We start from the raw sequence: 25477 nt of genomic DNA, 5'->3' as shown, positions 1-25477 counted from the left end.
GGATTGGAAGCAGTATATAAGCGCTGTAACATGAATGAAGACATGCCGATTGCAGGCATAGCCATGACCTGCACTGTGAAACGGAGGTATAGTAGATAATTGCATTATTGGAATAGCCGCGCCTGAATTGCATACATTTAAAATAGCCACAAAGCCATAGCCGCAGCCACAGCTCAGGAAGGAACAGGCGAGAGCCATAGCCGCAAAAAAACAAAACAAAAAAAACCCACACACATTAAAGCCCGATAGCCGTTAAATGCGCCCACTTTATACAGCCTGCGCCCAGACAGACTGATATAGCCGATAAATGCATTGGCGGAATAGCCGCGCCCATTTCAACTTGCGCTTCAATTAACGGCTCCGCTCATGGCCACTCACAGGCATTAGATCTTTCAGACTTGAGTGAGGTAGAGTTTTCCTGGATTGCTGCTCACTGCCAAGGTCTCTGGCTTTAGTAAACCAGACCCTATATCTCTGCAGTTCCAGAATTAGCCCGAGGCCTCAGTCTGCACATCGCTCCACCCATGGGCCGTAGAGAGCCTGTGTCATATATGCCAAAGCTTTGTCCTTCCACCAGCTCAAAGGCAAATCTCTGCAGGAGTTTGGCCATCACCACCTTGGCCTCCATCTGTAGAGTGAAGAAGAAGCATGATCAGTTTAATTTGTTCCTGATCTACAGCCTAATTTTTTAAGAGGGTTAAACTAGTTCCCCCCCCCCCTCCTTCCCCCTTAGATTGCACATTTTCCACCTTTCTAAGCCATGTCATACACACATCTGAGGAGTTTTCTTCAAGATCTCATGTGCCAACCATTCTGTTGATGAAGCCTAAGCACCTCTGTCTGTTGTGGCACCAGTTGGCCAATACTAACCCCCCCCCCCCTCCCACCACACAGTATCCCCCCAAAACATGTTGCCACTTCACCCTGCTGATAGATATACAAAGGTGAGGTCCTTAGGTGTGACAGCCATGCTTCCCCTTCAATGAGTGGTGAATATCCCACCTGCAGAAGCCAACTTGGACCCAGACGAAAGCGCAGATGTGATCTCACTGCTTGCACTATCAGTGGTCCTGATGAATATAGGGAAAGGGAGCTGGTGCTACTGGGCATGTGTGGTCTCTACTCCAGCAGGCACAGCCGCACTTGGATGGGAGCATGAGCAAGTACAAAGGGTCCTAAAGCTGGATTGGAGGGCACTAAGAGGATCTGGGAAGCCACTGCATCATCTAAGTATCTATTTTTTCACTTCAGGTTCCTTTTAAGTTGGTTATGGAGGGCAGGAGGAAGGGGAAAGGTGGGAGTTGAAGCTGAAAAAAGTAAAAGTTGTATAGATAAAGATAAATAACCCTTGAAATAAATTAATTTGTCCTCCAACATCCATTTAGGTAGATAGCTGATGACAGAACTATTGATTACACAATGGGGAAGGGGCACTAGGCTGCAGGAGCCACGTCTCTGTGTCCAGACATCCTACACAGGACTAGGCCTACTTTTGTTTTTTATGCTATTTGGTGGGTATACAGGTAGCCATATTTACAGTATGTGCATAAGTACAGTTATGCTTTAGGAGCAGAGTTTCAGATTACTACGACTGTCCTTGTAATACTCATTTATAAACCCTGCGGTACTTTTTGCATCAATGAACTCTCACTAATTGGATACCAGTGTAACCTCATACATGAATGTGTCAGGCCTTCCAACCCAAACAAAGTAGTAAATGTCTATTTAAAACAACATCCAAAGGCCAAACCCATGTATAACCTACCTGTGAAAAGACCTGTCCAATGCAAGATCGTGGGCCAAGGGAAAACGGGAAATAGGAGAAGTATGGCCTGGTTAGGAGAACAGATATAAAACGAATTACATCTATAAAACATAATATCATAAATCATATAATCACTTTAATTGCATTTAATTACGTTAAAGCGGTATCGTCACCATAAAAATCAAATTTCAACAGCAACTGGTCTGAGTGTATTAAGTCAGAGGTCCCCAACCTGGGGGCCGCGGCCCCCTGGGGGTCCGTTGGCAGATTTCTGGGGGGCCGCGGCGGATCTGGCCTTTCTCCCTCTCCCCCCAGCGGCCGCCGTTCCTGATACCTTATGAGCGGCGGCCGCTTTCTTCCTTATATTCCCCATGGCCCCTCTCGCATCTCGTATTACAGCAGCGCTTGCTGTGCGACTGCTGTAAGGAGGGAAGGAGGCGGGGCAGCGTTCCCATGGTAACGGCGATCGCCGCTACAGGAAGCCGCTGCCCTATTTCCTACCCTTCCTACAGCAGCCGCGCGGGAAGCGCTGCTGTAATACGAGGTGCTGCAAGAGGAGAGGAGCTATGGGGAACATAAGGAAGCGACTGCCCGCTCGTAAGGTAACAGGAGCGGCGGCCGCGCGGGGGGAAGAGAGGAGAGGCTACACTGGGCTAACTGTACTGGCGACACTGGGGCAGCGATACTGGGCTAACTATACTTGCTATTCTGGGCTAACTATACTTGCTATTCTGGGCTAACTATACCTGCTATACTGGGCTAACTATACCTGCTATACTGGGCTAACTATACCTGCTATACTGGGCTAACTATACCTGCTATACTGGGCTAACTATACCTGCTATACTGGGCTAACTATACTTGCTATTCTGGGCTAACTATACTTGCTATACTGGGCTAACTATACTTGCTATTCTGGGCTAACTATACTTGCTATTCTGGGCTAACTATACCTGCTATACTGGGCTAACTATACCTGCTATTCTGGGCTAACTATACCTGCTATACTGGGCTAACTATACCTGCTATACTGGGCTAACTATACCTGCTATACTGGGCTAACTATACCTGCTATACTGGGCTAACTATACTTGCTATTCTGGGCTAACTATACTTGCTATACTGGGCTAACTATACTTGCTATTCTGGGCTAACTATACTTGCTATACTGGGCTAACTACTGGCTATACTGGGGTAACTACTGGCTATACTGGGCTAACTATACTTGCTATACTGGGCTAACTGTACTTGCTATAGTGTGGTAACTGTACTTGCTATACTGGGGTAACTATACTTGCTATACTAGGCTAACTGTACTTGCTATACTGTGGTAACTGTACTTGCTATACTGGGGTAGCTATACGTGCTATACTAGGCTAACTGTACTTGCTATACTGGGGTAACTACTGGCTATACTGGGGTAGCTATACTTGCTATACTAGGCTAACTGTACTTGCTATACTGGGGTAACTACTGGCTATACTGGGGTAACTGTACTTGCTATACTAGGCTAACTGTACTTGGTTTAGTGTGGTAACTGTACTTGCTATACTGGGATAACTGTACTTGCTATACTGTGGTAACTGTACTTGCTATACTAGGCTAACTGTACGTGCTATACTAGGCTAACTGTACTTGCTATACTGTGGTAACTGTACTTGCTATACTGGGGTAACTATACTGGCTATACTGTGGTAACTGTACTTGCTATACTGGGGTAACTGTACTTGCTATACTGTGGTAACTGGACTTGCTATACTGTGGAAACTGTACTTGCTATACTGTAGAATCTGGGAAAAAAGGGGGGGGGGCTGCTGCCGCCGACACTAGCCACGCCCACTCAACACCACACCCCCCCCCCCCCCAGGGGCCCCGGGGAAAATTTTGGTCGGGATAGTGGGCCCCGGGCTCAAAAAGGTTGGGGACCCCTGTATTAAGTGATAAAGATGCTAATCCTGCATTCAAAACTTTTTCTGCTGTTATGATTTGGAGTTATCACATACTTAAAGGGGTTCTTCCGCGAATGAGGAAAAAAAATCAAAATGGTTTATGCATAATCTATTAAAAATCCTTCTAAAATAGTGTGAAAAGTTTTTTAAAAAAATGAATGGTTTCACCAATACAACATGTAATGTATACAGTGACGGCTGAGGTGACTGTGAGGCTAATCCATTTGTTAGGGGTGGTTTTTTTGTTACTGTCATTTCACAAGCTGCTCCCTACCTAGTTTTCATTGCTGTAATGCAGGGCTATGATGAAGTGCTGTGCAATGGCAGTTACAGCTGAATAACGGCTGTGCTGCTCTGTAGTTTCTGCTTGTACTTCCTTACAGAGCTGACCCCCCTCCCCCCCCTCTCTGTACTGTACTGTACTGAACTGTAGCTCAGGCAGCTAACTTGCCGTGCAATGGATAGGAAGTCCTCTGCACAGACGCTGAAGTCTGGTTGCCCGGCAACGAGGTAAACACGTGATTTGCTCCGAAGAGCTGCCCGACCTCTGCCTACAGGGAGAGGCGGGGGGAGGGGGGTCAGCTCTGTGAGGAAGTACAAGCAGAAACTACAGAGCAGCACAGCCGTTATTTTAATAGCTGTAACTGCCATTGCACAGCACTTCATCATAGCCCTGCATTACAGCAATGAAAACTAGGTAGGGAGCAGCTTATGAAGTGAAAGTAACAAAAAAAACACCCCTAACAAATGGATTAGCCTCACAGTCCCGTCAGCCGTCACTGTATACATTACATGTTGTATTGGTGAAACCATTCATTTTTTTGAAAAAATTTTCACACTATTTTAGAAGGATTTTTAATAGAACATGCATAAACCATTTTGATTTTTTTTCCTCATTCGCGGAAGAACCCCTTTAAGGAGCACTGGCCCTTTAGTAGTCGGTGCCAAAGAATTGCATGCTGGGGGTTCTTTTTATCTATAATGTATTCCTCCTCTTTCCTTTATTTCCCTGCCAGCTGCTTATCTGAAACCTAATCCCCTACTCACTTGTGTTTACAAGCAAGGCTGACGCAACTCAGCGATTGGAGGAGACAAGAAAAAAAGTAAAGGGCAGAAATGACATCACGAGTTAGCCTTAACTGTGGGCAAAAGACATGGCCCCCACCAGGAACAGAATTCTCTTCATTTACTATATAACATTCACTGAAATCAAAGCGTGGACAGTATAATACATGTGTTATGTAAGTAGATCAGGTATTTATCTACTTATATATGTGTTTTTTTTCCCTGGCATAGTATGGCTGATCCTACTGCTTTAAGGCCGGTTTCAGACTGCAATCCAATGTTAGCGATGTGGTGCGTTGTGCCTGATACACTGCATCGCACCGCCAAAAAAAGACCTTCAGGGAACACTGTGCTATTGCCCTTTGTGGCCACCGGCCAAGTAGGAAGTGACGCGCACTTGCCGTCACTTCCTGCTTGGGTATGTGGAAGCATATTGTTAAAATACGCTTCCGCGCATGCACGCCGTGACCTTGCGCCGGTAATTTTAAAAAATCCACACGTTGCCATGGACTAACATGACTTCCGGGCCGACGCAGATCACCGCAACTCGACGCAGAAGCCACGCGGTAACGTAGTTCTTGACCTCTATCGGGGATGGCGAAGACGTCACTTCTGTTGCGTCGCGTCATATCATCACAATATGAAAGTCTAGATAGACTTTCATTGCACGGCGGTGGGGTCTGGTGTGAAAGGGCCCTGAAGCGATATGTGTCTTTCTAATACACACTTTTTAGGGGATATCCTGGGAGATATGGTCCCATATGCAATTTCCTTTTCTCCTGAGTTTTCTCCTAGATCATATTTACACACCTTGTCAAGAAAATGCCTTTTAAACCATCAGCAAGGAGAAAAATACTCAAAATAATTTTGAAAGTACTTTTCCACCTGCTTTATGGTACTTTTTTGATTGCAAAGTGAGAAAAGTTGTGAGAAAAGTTATTTTAAAGTGTACCAGAGCTGTTCTACATAAAACGTTTTATACATGCCTGAGGCTTCCTCCAGCCCCATACGCACGGATGGCTCCCACGCCGCCATCCTCAGTCTTCCAGCTTTGGTACCGGGTCCCCGTACTTCCGTCACTCGGAGCCAGTCTGACATAAGTGAAGTGCGTTGTTTGCGTATCTCTCCAGCAGCTGCTGGAGAGATACGTAGAGGGCGCACTTCTCCTGCGTAGACTGGCCCGACTGACGGAAGTGTGGGGACCCGGTATCGGAGCTGCAGGAAGACTGAGGACGCCGGCGTGGGAGCCATCCGTGCGTATGGGGCTGGAGGAAGCCCCAGGTATGTATAAAACGTTTTATGTAGAACAGCTCTGCTTTCCTTTAAAGAAAAGATTTTAAAAAATGTCCTAGGAGAAAAAGTGAATTGAATAAGGTGTGGGAAGAAGACTTTGGATAACAGTAAAGCTGCAGCTATGCAGCCTTGGTGTCTAAAACAAGCTATTTTTTCAGGTTTATAGTTTTCATATTGTTTGATTATATTAATCAAGGGTGTCCCACATTTGTCTACTTTCTCTTGTTACTGACTAGTTTAGAACTGCCCTGCATTGCTCATCACTAACTATTGACATTTTCCATAGGTAGTGAATGTGTAGCTGCCTCCCCCACAAGACATGCCCCCCCCCCCCCCCCCCACACACACACACACACACACACATGGCACTAAGGGGTGGGGCATATAAATAACAAATGTAGTCGCCAAAACTGCTACATTGCGCTACTCTAAAAGGTGGGCTGCAGCTTTTGGAGAAGCACCAGAGGGAGGCGGTGTGAATCAGAAGAATGGAATGAAGAATTTCAGTTAGATTTGACACATTGGTCCTTACTCAATTCACTTTCTCTCCTAGGTGATATTTTACATTATCAATCAAATGTCTTCTATGGAACCAGCAAGCAAGAAAATACTCAAAATAATTTTAACAGTACTTTTTTCACCAACTTTTTGTTACTTTTGTTACTTTTTCAATTGCAGAGTGCTGAAAAGTTATTTTAACCACTTTGTCCTCCTTGACGTATAAAAACATCAAGGAGGACAGGCGCGCTCCCGCGCGCTCCCACGGCCGATCGCGCGCGTGCACGCGCACTCCCGGCCGCGGAGTCGGTAGCCACGGAATCAATGTATCGGGCTGGGGAGCCCGATCATTGATTCCTCTCCCCCGCTGAAAAAGCGACAGCTTCTCTCGGAAGCTTCGCTCTTTCTGAAGCTGTGTCCCTCTAAGCGTACATTGTATGCTTAGAGTGACGTCATGTAAAAAAAATCGAGATTGCCATCTTGTGGCCAAAAAGTAAAACTACATGTAAATGCCCCAAAACATTACAATACACCAATATTTCCCCAAATAAAACACTTTTAAAACCCACCCTCCCAAAAATGCCCACATAAAATGTTTAATAAAAAAAAACAAAAAAAACATTACTATAAAAAAAACAAAAACACATAAATATTTACCTAAGGGTCTAAACTTTTTAAATATCTATGTAAAGATGAAATATTTCTCTCTATTTTTTTTTATAAGCTTGTAAATAGTGATGTATGCAAAACGGAAAAAATGCTCTTTTATTTCCAAATAAAATATTGTCGCGATACATTGTGATAGGGACATAATTTAAATGGTGAAATACCGTGACAAATGGGCAATAACAATACGTGGGTTTTAATTATGGAGGCATGTATTATTTTAAAACTATAATGGCCGAAAACTGACAAATAATGAATTTTTTCATTTTTTTTCTTATTCTTCCTGTTAAAATGCATTTACAGTAAAGTGGCTCTTAGCAAAATGTACCCCCCAAAGAAAGCCTAATTGGTGGCGGAAAAAACAAGCTATAGATCAGTTCATTGTGATAAGTAGTGATAAAGTTATAGGCTAATGAATGGGAGGTGAACATTGCTCGGATGCATAAGCTGAAAACGACTGAGATGTTAAGTGGTTAAACTCAGGAGAAAAAGAAAAACAAACGTTTGCAAATACCACAGAATGTATTTGCGATAATTCAGGTTGGAGTGAACATATGATGTCTCCCACAATGCATCACTGCTGAATATTTAAATCATCCCTTGTTGTCTCTGTAAGCTAGCCGCACCTCCAGATCCGCTGGAATGCTATGATGAGTCAGCTTGTTACTATAACAGAGTCACAATAATCCAACATGCATACAGACTGTTTCAGACTGGTTGGTCATCATCAGTGCATGGCATGGATTAATGTAGCTCTAAGGAGAAAAAGTTTATTGAGTAAGGGTCATTGAGTGCAGTCATCTACGATTGGGATAGACTGCCATGAACTTGGATCAACTTGCACTAAGATTGTCAGACCTGTACAAAGAGCATTTGTGGGTCACCCGTGGATCACCATGATGGCCATACATGGACAATATGAATTTACATTACGTAGAATGCATGGAGCTGCAGCACATGGGTTTAGTGGCTGCTGTAATAGAGCATGCCCATCAACCCACACAGTGACTTATTCTGATCTGCTGCCTGGATTCTGCCCTGATTGGGAATTTGGGCCAATATCATTATGGATTTGGTGTTTTTGATGCAATTTATCTGATTGCAATTATATCCATAAAGAATGCAACATTTTGATAGCATTAGTGGACATATTCTAACCTTAAAGAATACCTTAGCCCATAAAGAAATGTAAAAACGGGGGGAGCAGGCATGTGTAGTGGGCTGTGGGCTCTCCTAATGCCCACCGCTCCCCCCATTTTACATTCGCCCGCCATTTTCATGCAATGTCCCTCCGAACTTACTTCTGGGCCAGGAGGGTCGGGGAACACTGTGCAGGCGCTGCATGGTGACGACCATCCTTGATCACGCGACCGTAGCTGGGAGCACTCTGCGCATACGCACTACGTCACAACTACATAGTGTGCATGCGCAGAGCATCCCGGGCATGCCATCAAGGACGCGCATTGCCGGGCAGTGCATGTGCAGTGTTCCGACCCTTCCGACCCAGAAGTAGGAGGGCGACAAAGGAGAACGGGAGGAGCCGTGGACATCACGAGAGCCCCGTTTTTAAATTCCTTTTTGGGCTAAGGTATATTGTAAGAATGCCAGCTCAGGGGAATCCCCTTAACTTGTTTCTTCTTGCTTCTGTTTTTCCAAAAATAAAACTTACTTGGGGGCATCAGGGTGGAATCGGTCTGGGTTGAAGACAAGAGGGTCCGGGAAAAACTCCTCCATCCTCTGCATGACATAAGAATTAAACTGCAAAGAGAACAAATAGAGAACTGTGAATTCATTCTCAGATAATGTAGCCTGGACAGTGCTTTAGCTAGAGATCATCATACAATTTTAATGTTGCCATTGTGACCAGCCAAATATTTAGAAACTCTGCACTTTTAAAGGATACTTGACCTGAAGCAAAGCTACCTAATTTAAGGTTCATGCTGGGTACACACAATGTGCCTTGTCCATTCCTCTCCTTGTTACCACCAGCAGGCGCGGAGCTAGGGAGGGGTCGGGGTAGGTCAAGTGCCCCCGGGCACCGGGTCCCTAAGGGCGCCCAGCTGAGCTGATTTTATTTTTTTTTCTCTGCGGAGGGGAGCAGCGCAGAGAAGAGAAGAGGGAGAGCTATGCGGACGGTGGAGAAGGGGGCCACCCCCCCCCCTTCTCTCACCTTAGGGCTCTCCCTCCCTCGCTGTCCCCTCCGTTATTGTCCGGGTGTCTGGCGCAGCGGGCGGGACTTACCTCCGTCTCGCTCCAGCACCGGCCGGCAGTTCGGGTCCCGCAGCCACTGCTCTGGTCTGGACTAGACCAGAGTAGCGGCAGATCCATCCGCGCTGCGACGAGACGGAGATAAGTTCCGCCCGCCGCTGCCAGCACCTGGACATTAATGGAGGAGACAGCGAGGGAGGGAGAGCAGCTTTCCCTCTTCTCTGCGCTGCTCCCCTCCTGCTGGGGAGCCAGGGAGGGGGACACCTGGCTGGCTACATATACTGGGCATATATACCCCCTGGCTACATATACTGGGCATATATACCCCTGGCTACATATACTGGGCATATATACCCTCTGGCTACATATACTGGGCATATATACCCCCTGGCTACATATACTGGGCATATATACCCCTGGCTACATATACTGGGCATATATACCCCCTGGCTACATATACTGGGCATATATACCCCCTGGCTACATGGACTGGGCATATATACCCCCTGGCTACATATACTGGGCATATATACCCCCTGGCTACATATACTGGGCATATATACCCCCTGGCTACATATACTGGGCATATATACCCCCTGGCTACATGGACTGGGCATATATACCCCTTGGCTACATATACTGGGCATATATACCCCTGGCTACATATACTGGGCATATATACCCCCTGGCTACATATACTGGGCACATATACCCCCTGGCTACATGGACTGGGCATATATACCCCCTGGCTACATATACTGGGCATATATACCCCTGGCTACATATACTGGGCATATATACCCCTGGCTACATATACTTGGCATATATACCCCCTGACTACATACACTGGGCATATATACCCCCGGCTACATATACTGGGCATATATACCCCCTGGCTACATATACTGGGCATATATACCCCCTGGCTACATATACTGGGCATATATACCCCTGGTTACATATACTGGGCATATATACCCCTGGCTACATATACTGGGCATATATACCCCTGGCTACATATACTGGGCATATATACCCCTGGCTACATATACTGGGCATATATACCCCTGGCTACATATACTGGGCATATATACCCCTGGCTACATATACTGGGCATATATACCCCCTGGCTACATATACTGGGCATATATACCGCCTGGCTACATGGACTGGGCATATATACCCCCTGGCTACATATACTGGGCATATATACCCCTGGCTACATATACTGGGCATATATACCCCTGGCTACATATACTGGGCATATATACCCCTGGCTAAATATACTGGGCATATATACCCCCTGGCTACATGGACTGGGCATATATACCCCCTGGCTACATATACTGGGCATATATACCCCTGGCTACATATACTGGGCATATATACCCCTGGCTACATATACTGGGCATATATACCCCCTGACTACATATACTGGGCATATATACCCCCTGGCTACATATACTGGGCATATATACCCCTGGCTACATATACTGGGCATATATACCCCTGGCTACATATACTGGGCATATATACCCCTGGCTACATATACTGGGCATATATACCCCTGGCTACATATACTGGGCATATATACCCCTGGCTACATATACTGGGCATATATACCCCTGGCTACATATACTGGGCATATATACCCCTGGCTACATATACTGGGCATATATACCCCCTGGCTACATATACTGGGCATATATACCACTGGCTACATATACTGGGCATATATACCCCTGGCTACATATATTGGGCATATATACCCCCTGACTACATATACTGGGCATATATACCCCTGGCTACATATACTGGGCATATATACCCCCTGGCTACATATACTGGGCATATATACCCCCTGGCTACATATACTGGGCATATATACCCCTGCCTACATATACTGGGCATATATACCACTGCCTACATATACTGGGCATATATACCTCCTGACTACATATACTGGGCATATATACCCCTGGCTACATATACTGGGCATATATACCCCTGGCTACATATTCTGGGCATATATACCCCTGGTTACATATACTGGGCATATATACCCCTGGCTACATATACTGGGCATATATACCCCTGGCTACATATACTGGGCACATATACGCCGGACTATATATACTGGGCACATATTATTCTCCTGGCTACATATACTGGGCATATATACCCCTGGCTACATATACTGGGCACATATACCTCTGGCTACATATACTGGGCACACATACCCCTGCCTACATATACTGGGCACATATACCCCTGGCTACCTGTTCTGTGGACATCTCTACCCCTGGCTACCTGTTCTGGGGACATCTATACCGCTGGCCACCTATTCTGGGGACATCTATACTGCTGGCCACCTATTCTGGGGACAACTATAGACCTGGGGCTACCTATTTTTGGGGAACCACGTCAGATTGAGTGTATTTTGGAGAACTGCTGCCAGGTGAGAGGTGTCTACCATATTAAGGGGGCATTCTACCTATTTATGTGAAATGCTGTCTATTTATGTGACTCATGACTGCTGAATTTGTCTTGTTGGGGGCCTCATGATTTGTTGGGGGCCTCAAGATCGCTGAATTTGTCTTGTTGGGGGCCTCATGATTGCTGAATTTGTCTTGTTGGGGGCCTCATGATTGCTAAATTTGTCTTGTTGGGGGCCTCATGATTGCTGAATTTGTCTTGTTGGGACCTCATGATTGCTGATTTGGTTATGTTGGGGGCCTCATGATTGCTGAATTTGTCTTGATGGGGCGGGCTCATGATTGCTGAATTTGTCTTGGAACATGCTGGAAGGTACATACTGAGGGAGGGTGGGTGAGCGTGAGCCTGCTAACCTTCATATACAGTTGGCTCCACCCATAACCACGCCCACATTTATTATGTGACCACACCCCTTTTTGGCGACCACCAGTCCCATAAACGTTCCTTGAAAAAATGTGACTTGTGGCTAAAGTCAAATTTTGAGACAGGAAGAGGCAGGCTTGCTGTACAGTTCCCTCCCATCACCCTTCACCCTCCGTCTCTCCTCTTAAAGGGAACCTGAAGCAAGTGGTATATGGAGGTTGCCACATTTATTTCATTTTAATCAATATCAGTGCTTGGCAATCCTGCTGATCATTCTGGTATCCTCCATATCCCCCTCAGTTTAGGTTCCTTTGAGGAAATTGAATAAGGTGGGGATGATAAAGGAATGGGCAGGTGATAGGAGGGAACATCACAGCAAGCCCACCTCTTCCTGTCTGAAAATTTGACTTTAGCCAAAAGTCACATTTTTTAAGGCGGGACTATGTAACTAGAAGAGGAACATGCAATGCGCCAAGGTATGTGGATCCAGCATGAACATACCTTTGTGCTTACCTTAAAGATACTCTGAACCCTCTATCCCGCGGCTGAACAAGGGTTTTATCACCCTCAAATCCCCAGGGCAAAAACAGGGGAGCATTTCCTGGAGGAGGCAGAGCTTTCTGCAGCAGCTCTGCCTCTCCTCGCATCAATCCCCACTGATCGCCGCCTCTCCCCGCTCTCTCAGTCTTCTTTCACTGAGAGGGGCTGGGGAGAGTCGGAGATCCACGGTGGATTGACGCAAATGGAGGCAGAGCTACAGCGGTAAGCTCTGCCTCTCTGGGCAGCAAAATCCACGACCAAAAAAGTCGTGGATTTTTGCCCTGGGGATTTGAGGGTGATAAAACCCTCATTCAGCCGCGGGATAGCGGCGTTTTAGGTCGGGCTTAGATCCTGAAGATAAATAAGAGCTAAAAACTGATTTTTAAAGAGGCTTCAGAGTCTCTTTAAATAACTTTGGCTCAGGTCAGGTGTGCATTAAAGAGGAACTATAGTAAAAATAATGTAATAGATAAAATTGCTTATTTTTTACAATATCCAATTTGAAATTATTTACTGGGCGTTTGCCTATTGTAAAATCTTTCCTCACCCAGATTTACATTCTGAAATTTATCACAGGTGGCGGCATCTTTATTTCTGCCAGGTGATCTCTGCGGAATGTTAGTTTACTGAGAGTTATATGCACATAGGTAGATACTGCTTGCTTGGCAGCTGGAAACGGGTGTTATTTCCCACGATGCAACGAGGTTCACAGACAGTAAATTGTCAGGGCCATGGCCCCGACATCAAACTGTGGGAGGGGTTTCACCACACTATCAGCCATACAGAGCCCCCGGATGATCTATTCGAGAAAAGCTAAAGATTTCTCATGGGAAAGAGGTCATCGGCTACTTATTGGAATGAAGTTAAAGAGAATCTGTATTGTTAAAATCACACAAAAGTAAACATACCAGTGCGTTAGGGGACATCTCCTATTACCCTCTGTCACAATTTCGCCGCTCCTCGCCGCATTAAAAGTGGTTAAAAACAGTTTTAAAAAGTTTGTTTATAAACAAACAAAATGGCCACCAAAACAGGAAGTAGGTTGATGTACAGTATGTCCACACATAGAAAATACATCCATACACAAGCAGGCTATATACAGCCTTCCTTTTGAATCTCAAGAGATCATTTGTGTGTTTTTTTCCCCCTGCATCTCTCATGCATCTCTCATGCACTGAAGTTTCAGGCTGCTCTTTTCTTCCTGCAAACAGCTTTGCCCTTGTCTGTAATTCCTCACTATGTGAAAGCCCAGCCAGCTCAGAGGACGATTTAACCAGCTTGTAAAAGATGAGAGAAGAGAGAAGCTGCTCTAATCTAAATAACACACAGGCAGTGTGCATAGAGGGGCCTGGAAGGGGGAGTTCATAGCAGAACCACAACACTGAAGAACTTGGCAGCCTTCCAGACACAGGCCTGACAAGTCTGACAAGAGAGAGATAAGTTGATTTATTACAGAGACTGTGATAGCAGAAAGTGCTGCAGTAAGCCAGAACACATTAGAATAGCTTTTTGAACTTGTAGGATGATAAAAAACAGGATGCAATTTTTGTTACGGAGTCTCTTTAAAGTTCCTCTTTAAGTAGGCTTGGAAAGCAAGAATTCTCTATTCAGGTCAGCTCACCTCAGACAGCTTCTTGGGACGACAGAGGTTAAATTGGTAGGTAGCCTACCCTCCTTGAGCACAGCACTGATGTACAAACCTGTGCCCCAGTGATGGAATCCTTGATGTAAGTTTTCACCTTAAAAACACTAATGAAATGTACTGCATCTGGCCCATAGCTGCTTACTTTATGCAGCTACTCAATGTATAGTGTGCTGTTATGTATAGCAGTTTTCTTATTTGAAAAACAATTATCTTGAAACAAACCACCTGGTTCAGGTCCAGCTCTTACCATCACGGTCACATTAGCGGGAATCGTCATCCCCGATATGACCATTTCCTCTTCCAGTGCGCGTGATGTACCAGGTGCCGTGGGGTACAATCTCAGACTTTCTTTTAAGATCTAGATGGAAAAAAAATATTAACGAATCAGTGTTTTACATTAAGTGAGTTTGCAGTTAGTCAAAATAACCAACTTTCATGTTGTGTTCCTAAGGTTTGTACAAACTCTTGAAGGAGTGCTTAGGTCCCTGCAGACTGTCCATTCTTTACTGTTCTTGACTTCAGCTTATCATTAGTTCTTCTATTTCTCTGCCTGCCTCCAGCCCTGTTCTTCTCTCTGATGGTGGGTTTGCATTCCACCAGCTCTGACTTTCCCTCTGAGTTTGGTCAGTTTGCCTGCCATCAGCCCTGACATTCTCTCTGATGTTTGTGACTTTGCATTCTCTCTGATGTTGGTGGGTTTGCCTGCCACCAGCCCTGACATGCTCTCTGATGTTGATGGGTTTGCCTGCCATCAGCCCTGACCTTCTCTCTGATGTTGGTGGGTTTGCCTGCCACCAGCCCTGACCTTCTCTCTCATGTTGATGGGCTTGCCTGCCACCAGCCCTGACATTCTCTCTGATGTTGATGGGTTTGCCTGCCATCAGCCCTGACCTTCTCTCTGATGTTGGTGGGTTTGCCTGCCACCAGCCCTGACCTTGTCTCTGATGTTGGTGGGTTTGCCTGCCACCAGCTCTGACCTTCTCTCTGATGTTGGTCAGGTTTGCCTGCCACCTGTCACTACCTTCTCTCTGATGTTGGTCAGTTAGTGTACCACCAGTCCTGACTTTCCCTCTGATATTGGTCTGTTTTCCTGCCACCAGACCTGGCCTTCTCTCTCATGGTGGGCTTGCCTGCTACCAGCTCTAAACTTCTCTCTGATATTTGTCAGGTTTGCCTGCCACCTGGCATTACCTTCTCTCTGATGTTGGTCAGTTGGTGTACCACCAGTCCTGACTTTCCCTCTGATATTGGTCTGTTTTCCTGCCACCAGACCTGGCCTTCTCTCTCACGGTGGGCTTGCCTGCTACCAGCTCTGACCTTCTCTCTGATGTTGGTCAGGTTTGCCTACCCAGCAGCCCTGACTTTCTGTCTGACCATGTACTGTCTTGCCTGCCTCTTTGGCCTGTTTCCAATACATCTTCACCTCTGATTGTAGAGTTATACCCAATGTCCTGCCTCCTCATCGGTTTTCAGTTTAAAGTATACCGAACTGAAATGTGACATGTTGAGATAAATATGGGTACATGAAGTACCTATCCTTCGTAAGGTGCCCATACACTTGCCCTATTTAACGCCGATTGACAGCACATTTGTTCACTGTGATCGAATCTGCTGTTAAATCGATGCGCAAACGCTGACCGTTCGACCGATTTCTGCCCGAAAAAAGATCGATCCCGTCGGTCTGTCCGCGCGGAAAATCACGCTCGATTGCCGGCGGGTCGGGAGTGCGTCGATAGCGGCGTTCGAATGTCCGACGACCGACGCTAGCGGCAATACATTACCTGTTCCACCGGCACGTGTCCCCGCAGTCCCTTCTCCGTGCTGGGCTCTGGCTGGCTTCACTTACTTCCTATCGGGGGAAGTTTAAACAGTAGAGCGCTCTCTACTGTTTAAACTTCCCCCGGCAAGAAGTAAAGTGAAGCTGGAGCCCAGAGTGGAGTAGAGACAGCGGAGACCAGGGGACTCGTGCCGGCTGGATCAGGTAATGCATGCAGGGGGTGGCGGCAGCGGCAGCTCCACAAATTGTGAATCGGTTTCATAGTAAAATCGATTCAAAATCTGTTTGCAGTGTAGGCAGCCAATAGATCCCTCTTTGATCAGATTCGATCACAGAGGGATCTATCTGCTGGTCGATCTGGTGGCAATCGACCAGTGTATGGCTGCCTTTAAGAGTTTGTCTGTGTTTACTGTTTGTTTTGCACTGTAAAGCTAGGTACACACGTGCCGATGTAACGTATCAATCGAGCTCGATTGATAAGATCCAACAGGTCCGATCTCGCCGCCGCTCGATTCCCTGCTAGCGGACAATAGCGGGGAATCGAGCAGAAGATAAGCGGCGCCGGCGGGGACGAGCGGGTATCGAATCCGACGCACGCGTGGACGAGCAGGGACAGGGCGGGTACGCGCAGGGATGCCGAAGAGGCGATCCGGCGGCTAATCGAGCCGCTGGATCGCTCCGTCTAGATTAGGCTTTAGAGATAATACACTAGTGGGGCTTTTATCTATGCCAGGGCTGGTCTCCAGAAAAGTAAATACTGTAGAAGGCAAATCAGTTTTATCTGTATGCACATAGTCTCCAGATAAGAACATAGTGCTGGAAATTTCTAATGGTAGTTAAATCTTTCCCCTGAGAGTGGAATGAACCAGATTCTACCTCACACTGTCTTGGCTGCTCTTTACACTTCACAATTGCAGCCCTTGAACTGAGCATCAATATGATGCAAATAAGGAAATATGATGCAATATGATCAACCAAATAGTGCACAGTAAACACTCTGTGAAGCTGAAACATTCAACATACAATACATGTTAACATTTTGAGAATAATGTCCATTAATAAGTGACTAATTTCCACTGGCTTTTACTAGGTGTGACTTACACTGAGAAACGGTCTACCTAATTGAAGTTGTGTGTTGATAGCTGTACTGAGGATTCTGAGAAGTGAAGATCTTTTGATGTCAGCTACGCATGAGAAAGGCCAATATTACACGTTTAGTGAGAGCTATCTATGTGAAATGTAACGTAGTTGTGGTTACCTGAGATAAATACTGCAGTTTTCCAAGATCATCATACTCAATGTCTCTTTTGGAACCAATAACTTCATCCACCTCAGCCTGAGCCCTGAAAGGTTAACAGAGGTTGGTTGCTTATTTAAAATAGTTAAAGTGGTAATGAACTTATACCTAAAGCATACCTGAAGTGACATGGTGAGCTTAGAACATGGATACATACAGCATAGCACTAACCCTGCTGCTTGTTTCCACCTTTTATTTATACAGCAATTTTTTCACATTGAAGGAGTTAATAGAGCAGTGTTATCTGTATGCAAATGAAGCTGTTGAACAGCAAGTCAAATGCAGTCACAGCTCTCCTGAGAGTAAACAGAAGCAAATTAGTTTTACCTGGAAGAGCAAACTCTGCTGATAACAAAAGACAGCTGGGATGTTTTAACGCTCATTATTTCTTTTTATTGGCATATCAAATATCCGGCTTATACATTACGATGAAATGGACACTGTTCTGATTTAGAATTAAAATTTAAAGGACAACTGAAGTGAGAGGGATATGGAAGCTGCCATCATTATTTCCTTTACAACAACAACAACAACAACAAATAACATTTGTAGAGCGCTTTTCTCCCAAAGGACTCAAAGCGCATAAGCATGGCTCAGACCATCGTGGTACAGAGGAAGAATTTTATAAGTCCGGAAATGCCAGGCTAAACAGGTGGCTTTTCAGTCTGGATTTGAATAGCTCCAGGGATGGTGCTGTCTTTACTGGGTGTGGCAGGGAGTTCCAAAGAGAAGGGGCAGCATGACAGAAGGCTCTATCTCCAGATTTTTTGAGAGTTTATAGAACTAGCTGATCTAAGGTTGTGAGAGGTGTGGTGCAGCTTCAGCAGGTCCTTCATGTATCCAGGGCCCAGATTGTGCAGGGATTTGAATGCCAGCAGTCCAATCTTGAAGAGTATTCTCCATTCTACTGGTAGCCAGTGCAGTGAGCGAAGGATTGGTGTAATGTGACAGTGGCGAGTCTGGTTTGTTAGCAATCTGGCAGCAGCATTCTGCACTAATTGCAGGCGACGCAGGTCCTTTTTGGGGAGGCCAGCATAAAGGGCATTGCAGTAGTCCAGCCGTGATGTGATGAAGGCTTTAAAAGAGACTCTGTAGAAAAAATACTTACCTTGGGAGGGGAAAGCCTCAGGATCCAATTGAGGCTTACCCCATCCCTGTAGCTGTAGGGAATCCATTGCTTGCTCCCCCCGAATCCTCCCTCGACAAGTCTGACAAGGCTTGATATATTTACCTCTCCGGGATCCAGCGCATGCGCAGTAGCGGCTCTTCATTCAGGCTAGGCGGAAATAGCCGAACCCTATCGTATCCGCTCTACTGTACAGGCGCAAAAGGACTCGTGCTTGCGTTTGGCCATTTGGGTTTGGCTATTTAAACTTAGCCGAATGAAAAGCTGCTAGTACGCCTGCGCTGGATTGCGGAGAGGTAAATATTTTCATCGCCGCACTTCGGGGGCCCTGGCAGGCTAAACGGAGGGACAGTGGAGAGCGGGAGAAGCCTAATTAGGATCCAGAGGCTTCCCCCTCCCGAGGTAAGTATCCTCCGAGGGATTTTTTGTATTACAGGTTTTCTTTAAGCATTACCAGTTGCCTGGCTATCCTGCTGATCCTCTGCCTCTAATACATTTAGCCACAGACCCTGGATAAGCATGCAGCAGATCAGGTATCTCTGACATTTTTTTTGTCAAATCTGAGAAGTTTTGCTGCATGCTTGTTCCAGGGGTGTGATTCAGACACTACTGCAGGCAAAAAGACCAGGAGTGATACCAGGCAACTGGAACTGTTTAAAAGGAAATACATATGGTAGTCACCATATCCCCCTCAATTCAGTTGTCCTTTAACATCTAAAATTAAAACTAGGAATATGAGACTGCAGGGAGATTCGGAAGCGGTTCATGTCAGCGCCTTGAGGAAAGCAACGAAGCTGGGCGCCGTCATAGCAGCGATGCTATGATGCGCGGGGCGCGTAATGGCATTTTGGGGCTCCGGCGGTCACCAGACCTCAAATTATACCTTCCTCCAAGTTGCTACAACTTAGAGGGGGAATAGTATTGAACGCCGCCGGGGAGTTTAGTGGCAGCAGGGAGAGCTGTCATTTTGCTCGCCCCACGCCGAACTGCCCCAGGGCCGTAATGACACGTCCCCGGGAAATTCTATATATTGCTACTGCTGTTGCTGCGAAACATACAATTCATTATCTCATTAGTTTATTTAGTGCAAGTTTGTGCATGTGGGCATACATTTAAAATGAGGCCCTAATTTAAAAAATGTATTGTACTTGCATTATTTAAATCACACTACCGTATTCTTAAGATACAGCCATATCATTCAGTACCAATATGTCCCACTGTCCGTATACTAAAAGAAATTAGAACTTATATAGATATATCAGTAATAAATTATATAGATGTGATATTTAAAAGCGATTAGAATTTTTTAAAAATTTAAATTGTATTTTCTAATAAGGTAAATTAGAAATACTACTTATACATTCCTATGCTGTAGCCATTATGTGGAACAACAATCCATCCAAACTGAAACTTCCATAGCCAATTCCTTCCCCCCATCTTTTTCCCATTCCCTAACCCCCCTTTCCAATCCTTTTCCCTGCCCCCACCCTTCCCCAGCCTCCCCGTTCTGCATATCCCCTGAGCTCCTCCCATTCCCCCATCCTTTCCCCACGCCCCAATCTCTTTCCCTCATTTTTTTCTCAACATAATTCCTTTAGCCCCACTCCCTTACCCCCACTCCTGTTCCCCTCTCCTTTCCATATCTGCATTAACAAATATTGTTTTTATTTACATAAAAATAACATTATTACCAAAGGAATAATGTTTGTAATCTATACAATCTATATATCTATAATCTATATATATCTATAGCAACTGGTCTGAGAGTATTAAGAAAGCTTTCACAACCTTTTCTGCTGTTATGATTTGGAGTTATCACATGCCTTAGGAGCACTGGCCCTTTAAGTGCCATTGCCAAAAAAGTTTCATGCTGGGGATCTTTTTATCTATAATATATTCCTCCTCTTCCCTTTATGTCCCCCTCCTTCTAATGACATAAGACAGTGCACTTCCTAGTATAGACCTCAGTGGGAGTGCCTGAAGACTCTGGGAGGAGGGCGGGTAATGAATACACAATTAGCAAGAGGAGAATCAAAGTGAGGGAGGAAATGTCAGGAGGCCAAAGGTAACAAAGATGGAAACTGCCTAGAATAGAATTCTCTGCTTTTCCTTTATAAAGTTCACAGGCGTCATAACGTGGACAGTGCAATACATCTGTTATGTACGTAGAACTAGTATTTATCTACTTATATATGTGTTTTTTATTTCTAGGTTAGCATGGGTGTCACATGTTCTTTAATGTACACACTGTCTCTAGCCTGCTGGCTGACTCACCTATGTGAATGAGGCTGGCGACAAGCAGAGAAACAGATTATTTGCATTAGAGCTGCAAGGATAAAATGGGGTAGTCTTGAAACAGAAGAGGATGCAAACAGCTTACCAGTGTTGAAAAAGCAGGGATAGTAAAACAAGTCCAGTTAACTCTTTTACACTGTTTCCAAGAAGTTTTAAATCAGGATGATACCATTCATTGGCTAATTTGGCTAACTAAAAATGACACTGTTTCCAATAATCAGTCATGTATGTTATTATTAGCAAGGGAAAACAGCATTCAAAAATGAATTGCAAGACCTTAAATACTTACAGAGGCATAGCAAGGTCAATGTTAGAGTATTATTATTTAGTATTTATATAGCGCAGACGTTATGCAGCACTATACAGAGTATATATTGACTTGTCACTCAACTGTCCCTCAGAGGAAGAGCCGGATTAAGACCACACAGAGCACCAAGCAGAGCAACAAATTTAGCCCCCCCCCCCCCCCTCCCTCCTCCTCAGCCACCCTGTTGAAAGGTTATCCCCGCAGTATACTGTAGGTGACCAGATGTTCCTGCAGTATAGGTAGTCAGATGTCCCCCTACTATAGGTAGTAGCCAGATGTTCCCCCATTTACAGGTAGTCAGATGCACCACCCGCCCCCCCACCACCGGCAAGCCCACTATTTCCACAGTATAGGTAGTCAGATACCCCCTCAGTATGGCTAGCCAGACACCCCCCAGTAGAAGTAACCAGATATAAATTTCTTCCAGCCAGTGTCTCACTGGTGGGTCACATGATAAGAGACCCTAGCTGTCGCCATGGAGAACAGACACTAATGGTGGCCACTAATGATCCAATCTTTTTCATCCAATCTTATCAAATCTATGTAGTATAAGGGTAAATTGAGTGAATATACTGAATTGATACTTCAGGCAGTTACCTTATATTACATAGAAATGGTAAGATTGGATGAAAAAGATTGGATCATTAGTGGCCACCTTAAGAAGCACTGAGGACAATCTACACTGAGGATGCGGCAGGTAATAGACACTTTGCGCCTCTCTGCTCACACTCTGTGAATTGCATCATTTTTGCCAGGTAATGCCAGAACGATTCGACCATCAGATAGATCCCTGGCAGGCGAATCTGACAGGAATCTATCTGATGTGTAGCGAAAGTACAAAAGGTCCTCTGCATGCAAAAACACAATTAAGGCCCCGTCCACACTGCACATGTTCCCATCTGTGTTTCGGGAACGAGTGCAGGAGGCCGATACGCACGACATCAGACAGTGCATAGACTGCACTGTCTGATGTTCACACTACATGCGTTCCGGACCTGTGCGGTCCGGGAACGCATGCTGCACGCATTTTTTTCCAAAACGCGCGGCTGTCCCATTCATGGGATCAGCCACGCAGCGCATACAAACGCGGATGGCGTGCGTTCGTACGCGCTGCGTTCCGAAACATACAGCCGTCCGCGTTTGCCAATGTGAACAAAGCCTTATTTAAATACTAGCAAATTACACAAAACCACATAAATAGTTTAGACAAACATATCTATCTGATGTGTGCCACACACCTGGAACAGATTTCCAATAGATTTCATAATGAAATGTATTGAAAATCGATCGAAATGCATTGTTGCACTATTCAATCTAATGTAACTCTATGGGCCTTCAATCGTCTGCCAGCAGCCGATTTTCCATCTGGACCGATCAAGCAAATAGATCAAAATTGTCTGGAAATCGATCTATTGGCCGATTTCTATGCTGCTGCATCTATTTCTATTTCGATGGCTGAAATCGACCAGTGTATGGACCCCTTATAGGGAACCTTAACCTCCTTGCCAGTCTAATTAATCCGGCAAGGAGGCAGCGCAGCACTTATTTTTTATTTTTTTTAAATCATGTAGCGAGCCCAGGGCTCGCTACATGATAGCCGCTGAGCGGCGGCATCCCTCCACCCACTCCAATCGCCTTCGCCGATCAGAGTAAGCAGGAAATCCCGTTCAGAACGGGATCTCCTGCAGGGCTTCCCCGGTCGCCATGGCGACGGGGCGGGATGACGTTACCGATGTCACGGACGTTGGGACGTCACAAGGAATCCCGATCCGCCCATCAGCGCTGCCTGGCACTGATTGGCCAGGCTGCGCAGGGGTCTGGCGTGGGGGGGGCTGCTCGGCGCGGCAAAGTGCTAGCTGCGTGTAGGACAAAAAAATTATGCAAATCGGCCCAGCGGGGCCTGAGAAATCCTCCTGCGCAGGTTACCCCGAGCTGAGCTCGGGATAACCGGCAAGGAGGTTAACTGAGAGGGATATGGATGTTTCCTCTTAAAGGGAACCTAAACTGAGAAGGATATGGATTTTTCCTTTTAAACAATACCAGCTGCCTGGCAGTCCTGCTGATCTCTTTGGCTGCAATAGTGGCTGAATCACACATCTGAAACAAGCATGCAGCTAATCCAGTCTGACTTCAGTCAGCGCACCTGATCTGCATGCTTGTTGAGGGGCTGTGGCTAAGGGCTCGTTTCCACTAGAGCGAATCTGCATGCGTTTCCTGCATGCAGATTCGCTCAAACAATACTAGTGGATGGCGCCGTTTCCACTTGTCAGGAATTCTGTGCGGCTCGCTCTGCAGAAAAAATCTGCACAGCAGAGCCGTCAGAATTCGCACGCCGCACACCCGCACACGAATCGTCGGTCATGTAACTAAATAGGAAAACCGCAAGCACTTGAGTCTTGCGGTTTTCCCGGCGTTTCCGCGCGCGATTTCGTTAAAAAACCCATGTCAATGCTTGGCGGCATTGACATGGTTAAAATCGCGAACGATTCCGCGTGAAAATCCGCATGAAAACGTCAACGAATCCGCAACCGTATGCGAATTCGTTGACACGTTTTCCGCGAGCAAATCGTGCCGCACAAGTGGAAACGTACCCTAAAAGTATTAGAGACACAGGATCAGCAGGAGAGTCAGGCGACTGGTATTATTTTAAAAAGAAAAATCCATCTCCTTCTCAGTTTAGTTTTCCTTTAGGGCTGATTCACACTACAAGAGCTTTTTAAACGCTAGAGATTTTAAAAGCTCTTGCTAACTCAATGCTATGGGGGATTTCTACAAAATCACATCGCTCCAGTGTGCACCCACACATAGGATAACATTAGCTAGAGCTTTTAAAATCACAAGGCGCTTAGAAAAACGCTTGTAGTGTGAATTAGACCTAAGGCTAATTAGCTCAGCAATGACCGGAACCAACTGTATACATCACAAACACAACTCTAGACCGGGAGCACACTTGTCTGTGTTTTCTGCCCAGGAAAACTGAGAACCAATGTAAACCAATGGCAGGGCAGTGCACACTTCAAGGTGTTTTTCCTATCCAGAAAAAACCTGACAGCAGTGAAGCATAGTGTGGATTTTCTATATCAATTAAAGTATCTTCTGTGAAAAAATGCCTGCGTTTTCCAACATACAGATACACATGGGGCTTGGTTCACAAAGCGGTGCTAATTTTAGCACGCTGGTGAAAAGCCCTTTATCATGCCTAAACTCAGTTTAGGCGTGATAAGTTTAGGCATGATAAGTTTAGGTGTGATAAGTTTAGGAGTGATAACTATAGCACCAACTGGGTTAGCACCGCAGTGCACAGCTGATCAAAAGTTTTGCGCTAGCAAAGTCTGGTGCACATCGCATAGAGTTTAATGGCGCTGCTTTGCGTGCGGGACTTTGCGCGCGATCTAAACTTATCTAAACTTATCACGCCTAAACTTATCACGCCTAAACTTATCACGCCTAAACTGGGTTTTCACCAGCGTGGTGCAATGGTTATCACACCTAAAGTCTTTTACTGGGTTAGCACCGCTTTGTGAATCGAGCCCATGATGTGTAAAAAAAAAAAAAAAAAAAAAAAAAAAAACGCATGCAGAAAAGCATGCACTGAAAACTGACAGACAAGTGTGCTCCCAGCCAAAGGCTCTTCAGCAGAACAGTTTGTCTATATGATGATGATGCTCTCATGGAAGAAAAGTTAACTACAGATGTACCTGTATCCTTCCTGGCTAGCAAGCAGCTTCTGCTGTTTTAATGCTGACCAGAGATCACACAGATAACATTAGTCATTCCAGCCCCCAGTCTGTGTCTGACAGCTTTACAAGCTAAAGAGAGGGGGGAGGGGTATCCATGAGAGGGAGAAACACTGGATATGTTGTATCTATGCTACAGAGAGCATTCCTGCAGACTTTGTTTTTAACGGATAATAAAGAGTTACATGAACAGGGGCAATTAATCTTTTATTTTGGGGGGGGGGGGGCAACAGGGCCCCTGACCTTTTACTAGATCAAAGCAACTGCCTCTGTTGCCTGGTGGATAATCCGACTCTGCTCAGAGGGGCTCACAATCGTGTAGTGTATGTATGGTAGTAGTGGTCAACCTGCTGAATTCCCCACTGAGACAAGGGCGACTCTCAAGGCAAGTCCAGTCTAAGCGACCACAGGTTTTTACCAGAGCATTCTGCAAGGGTGGTCGGATGTTGC

General features: G+C 45.6%; 1 protein-coding gene across 4 annotated transcripts in view; it reads right to left on the bottom strand.

Annotated features, from left to right (window-relative positions):
- Positions 1–241: 241 nt before the first annotated feature.
- Positions 242–25477, bottom strand: part of LOC137533153 (cholesterol 24-hydroxylase-like) — an 87699-nt gene continuing 62463 nt past the window's right edge. For all 4 annotated transcript variants that reach the window (XM_068254365.1, XM_068254367.1, XM_068254366.1 and 1 more), the window contains 5 exons: positions 17524–17608; positions 14736–14846; positions 8906–8994; positions 1766–1832; positions 242–628 (listed from right to left, as the gene is read on the bottom strand). In XM_068254365.1, the coding sequence (XP_068110466.1) occupies positions 467–628; positions 1766–1832; positions 8906–8994; positions 14736–14846; positions 17524–17608 (514 nt within the window). In that variant the 3' untranslated portion in view covers positions 242–466. The remainder of the gene's footprint in view (positions 629–1765; positions 1833–8905; positions 8995–14735; positions 14847–17523; positions 17609–25477) is intronic.

The sequence above is a fragment of the Hyperolius riggenbachi genome, chromosome 9, assembly GCF_040937935.1.
Source record: "Hyperolius riggenbachi isolate aHypRig1 chromosome 9, aHypRig1.pri, whole genome shotgun sequence".
NCBI lineage: Eukaryota > Metazoa > Chordata > Amphibia > Anura > Hyperoliidae > Hyperolius > Hyperolius riggenbachi.
Note: the sequence above shows the minus strand (reverse complement) of the source record. Positions and strands in the feature narration are given on the sequence as shown.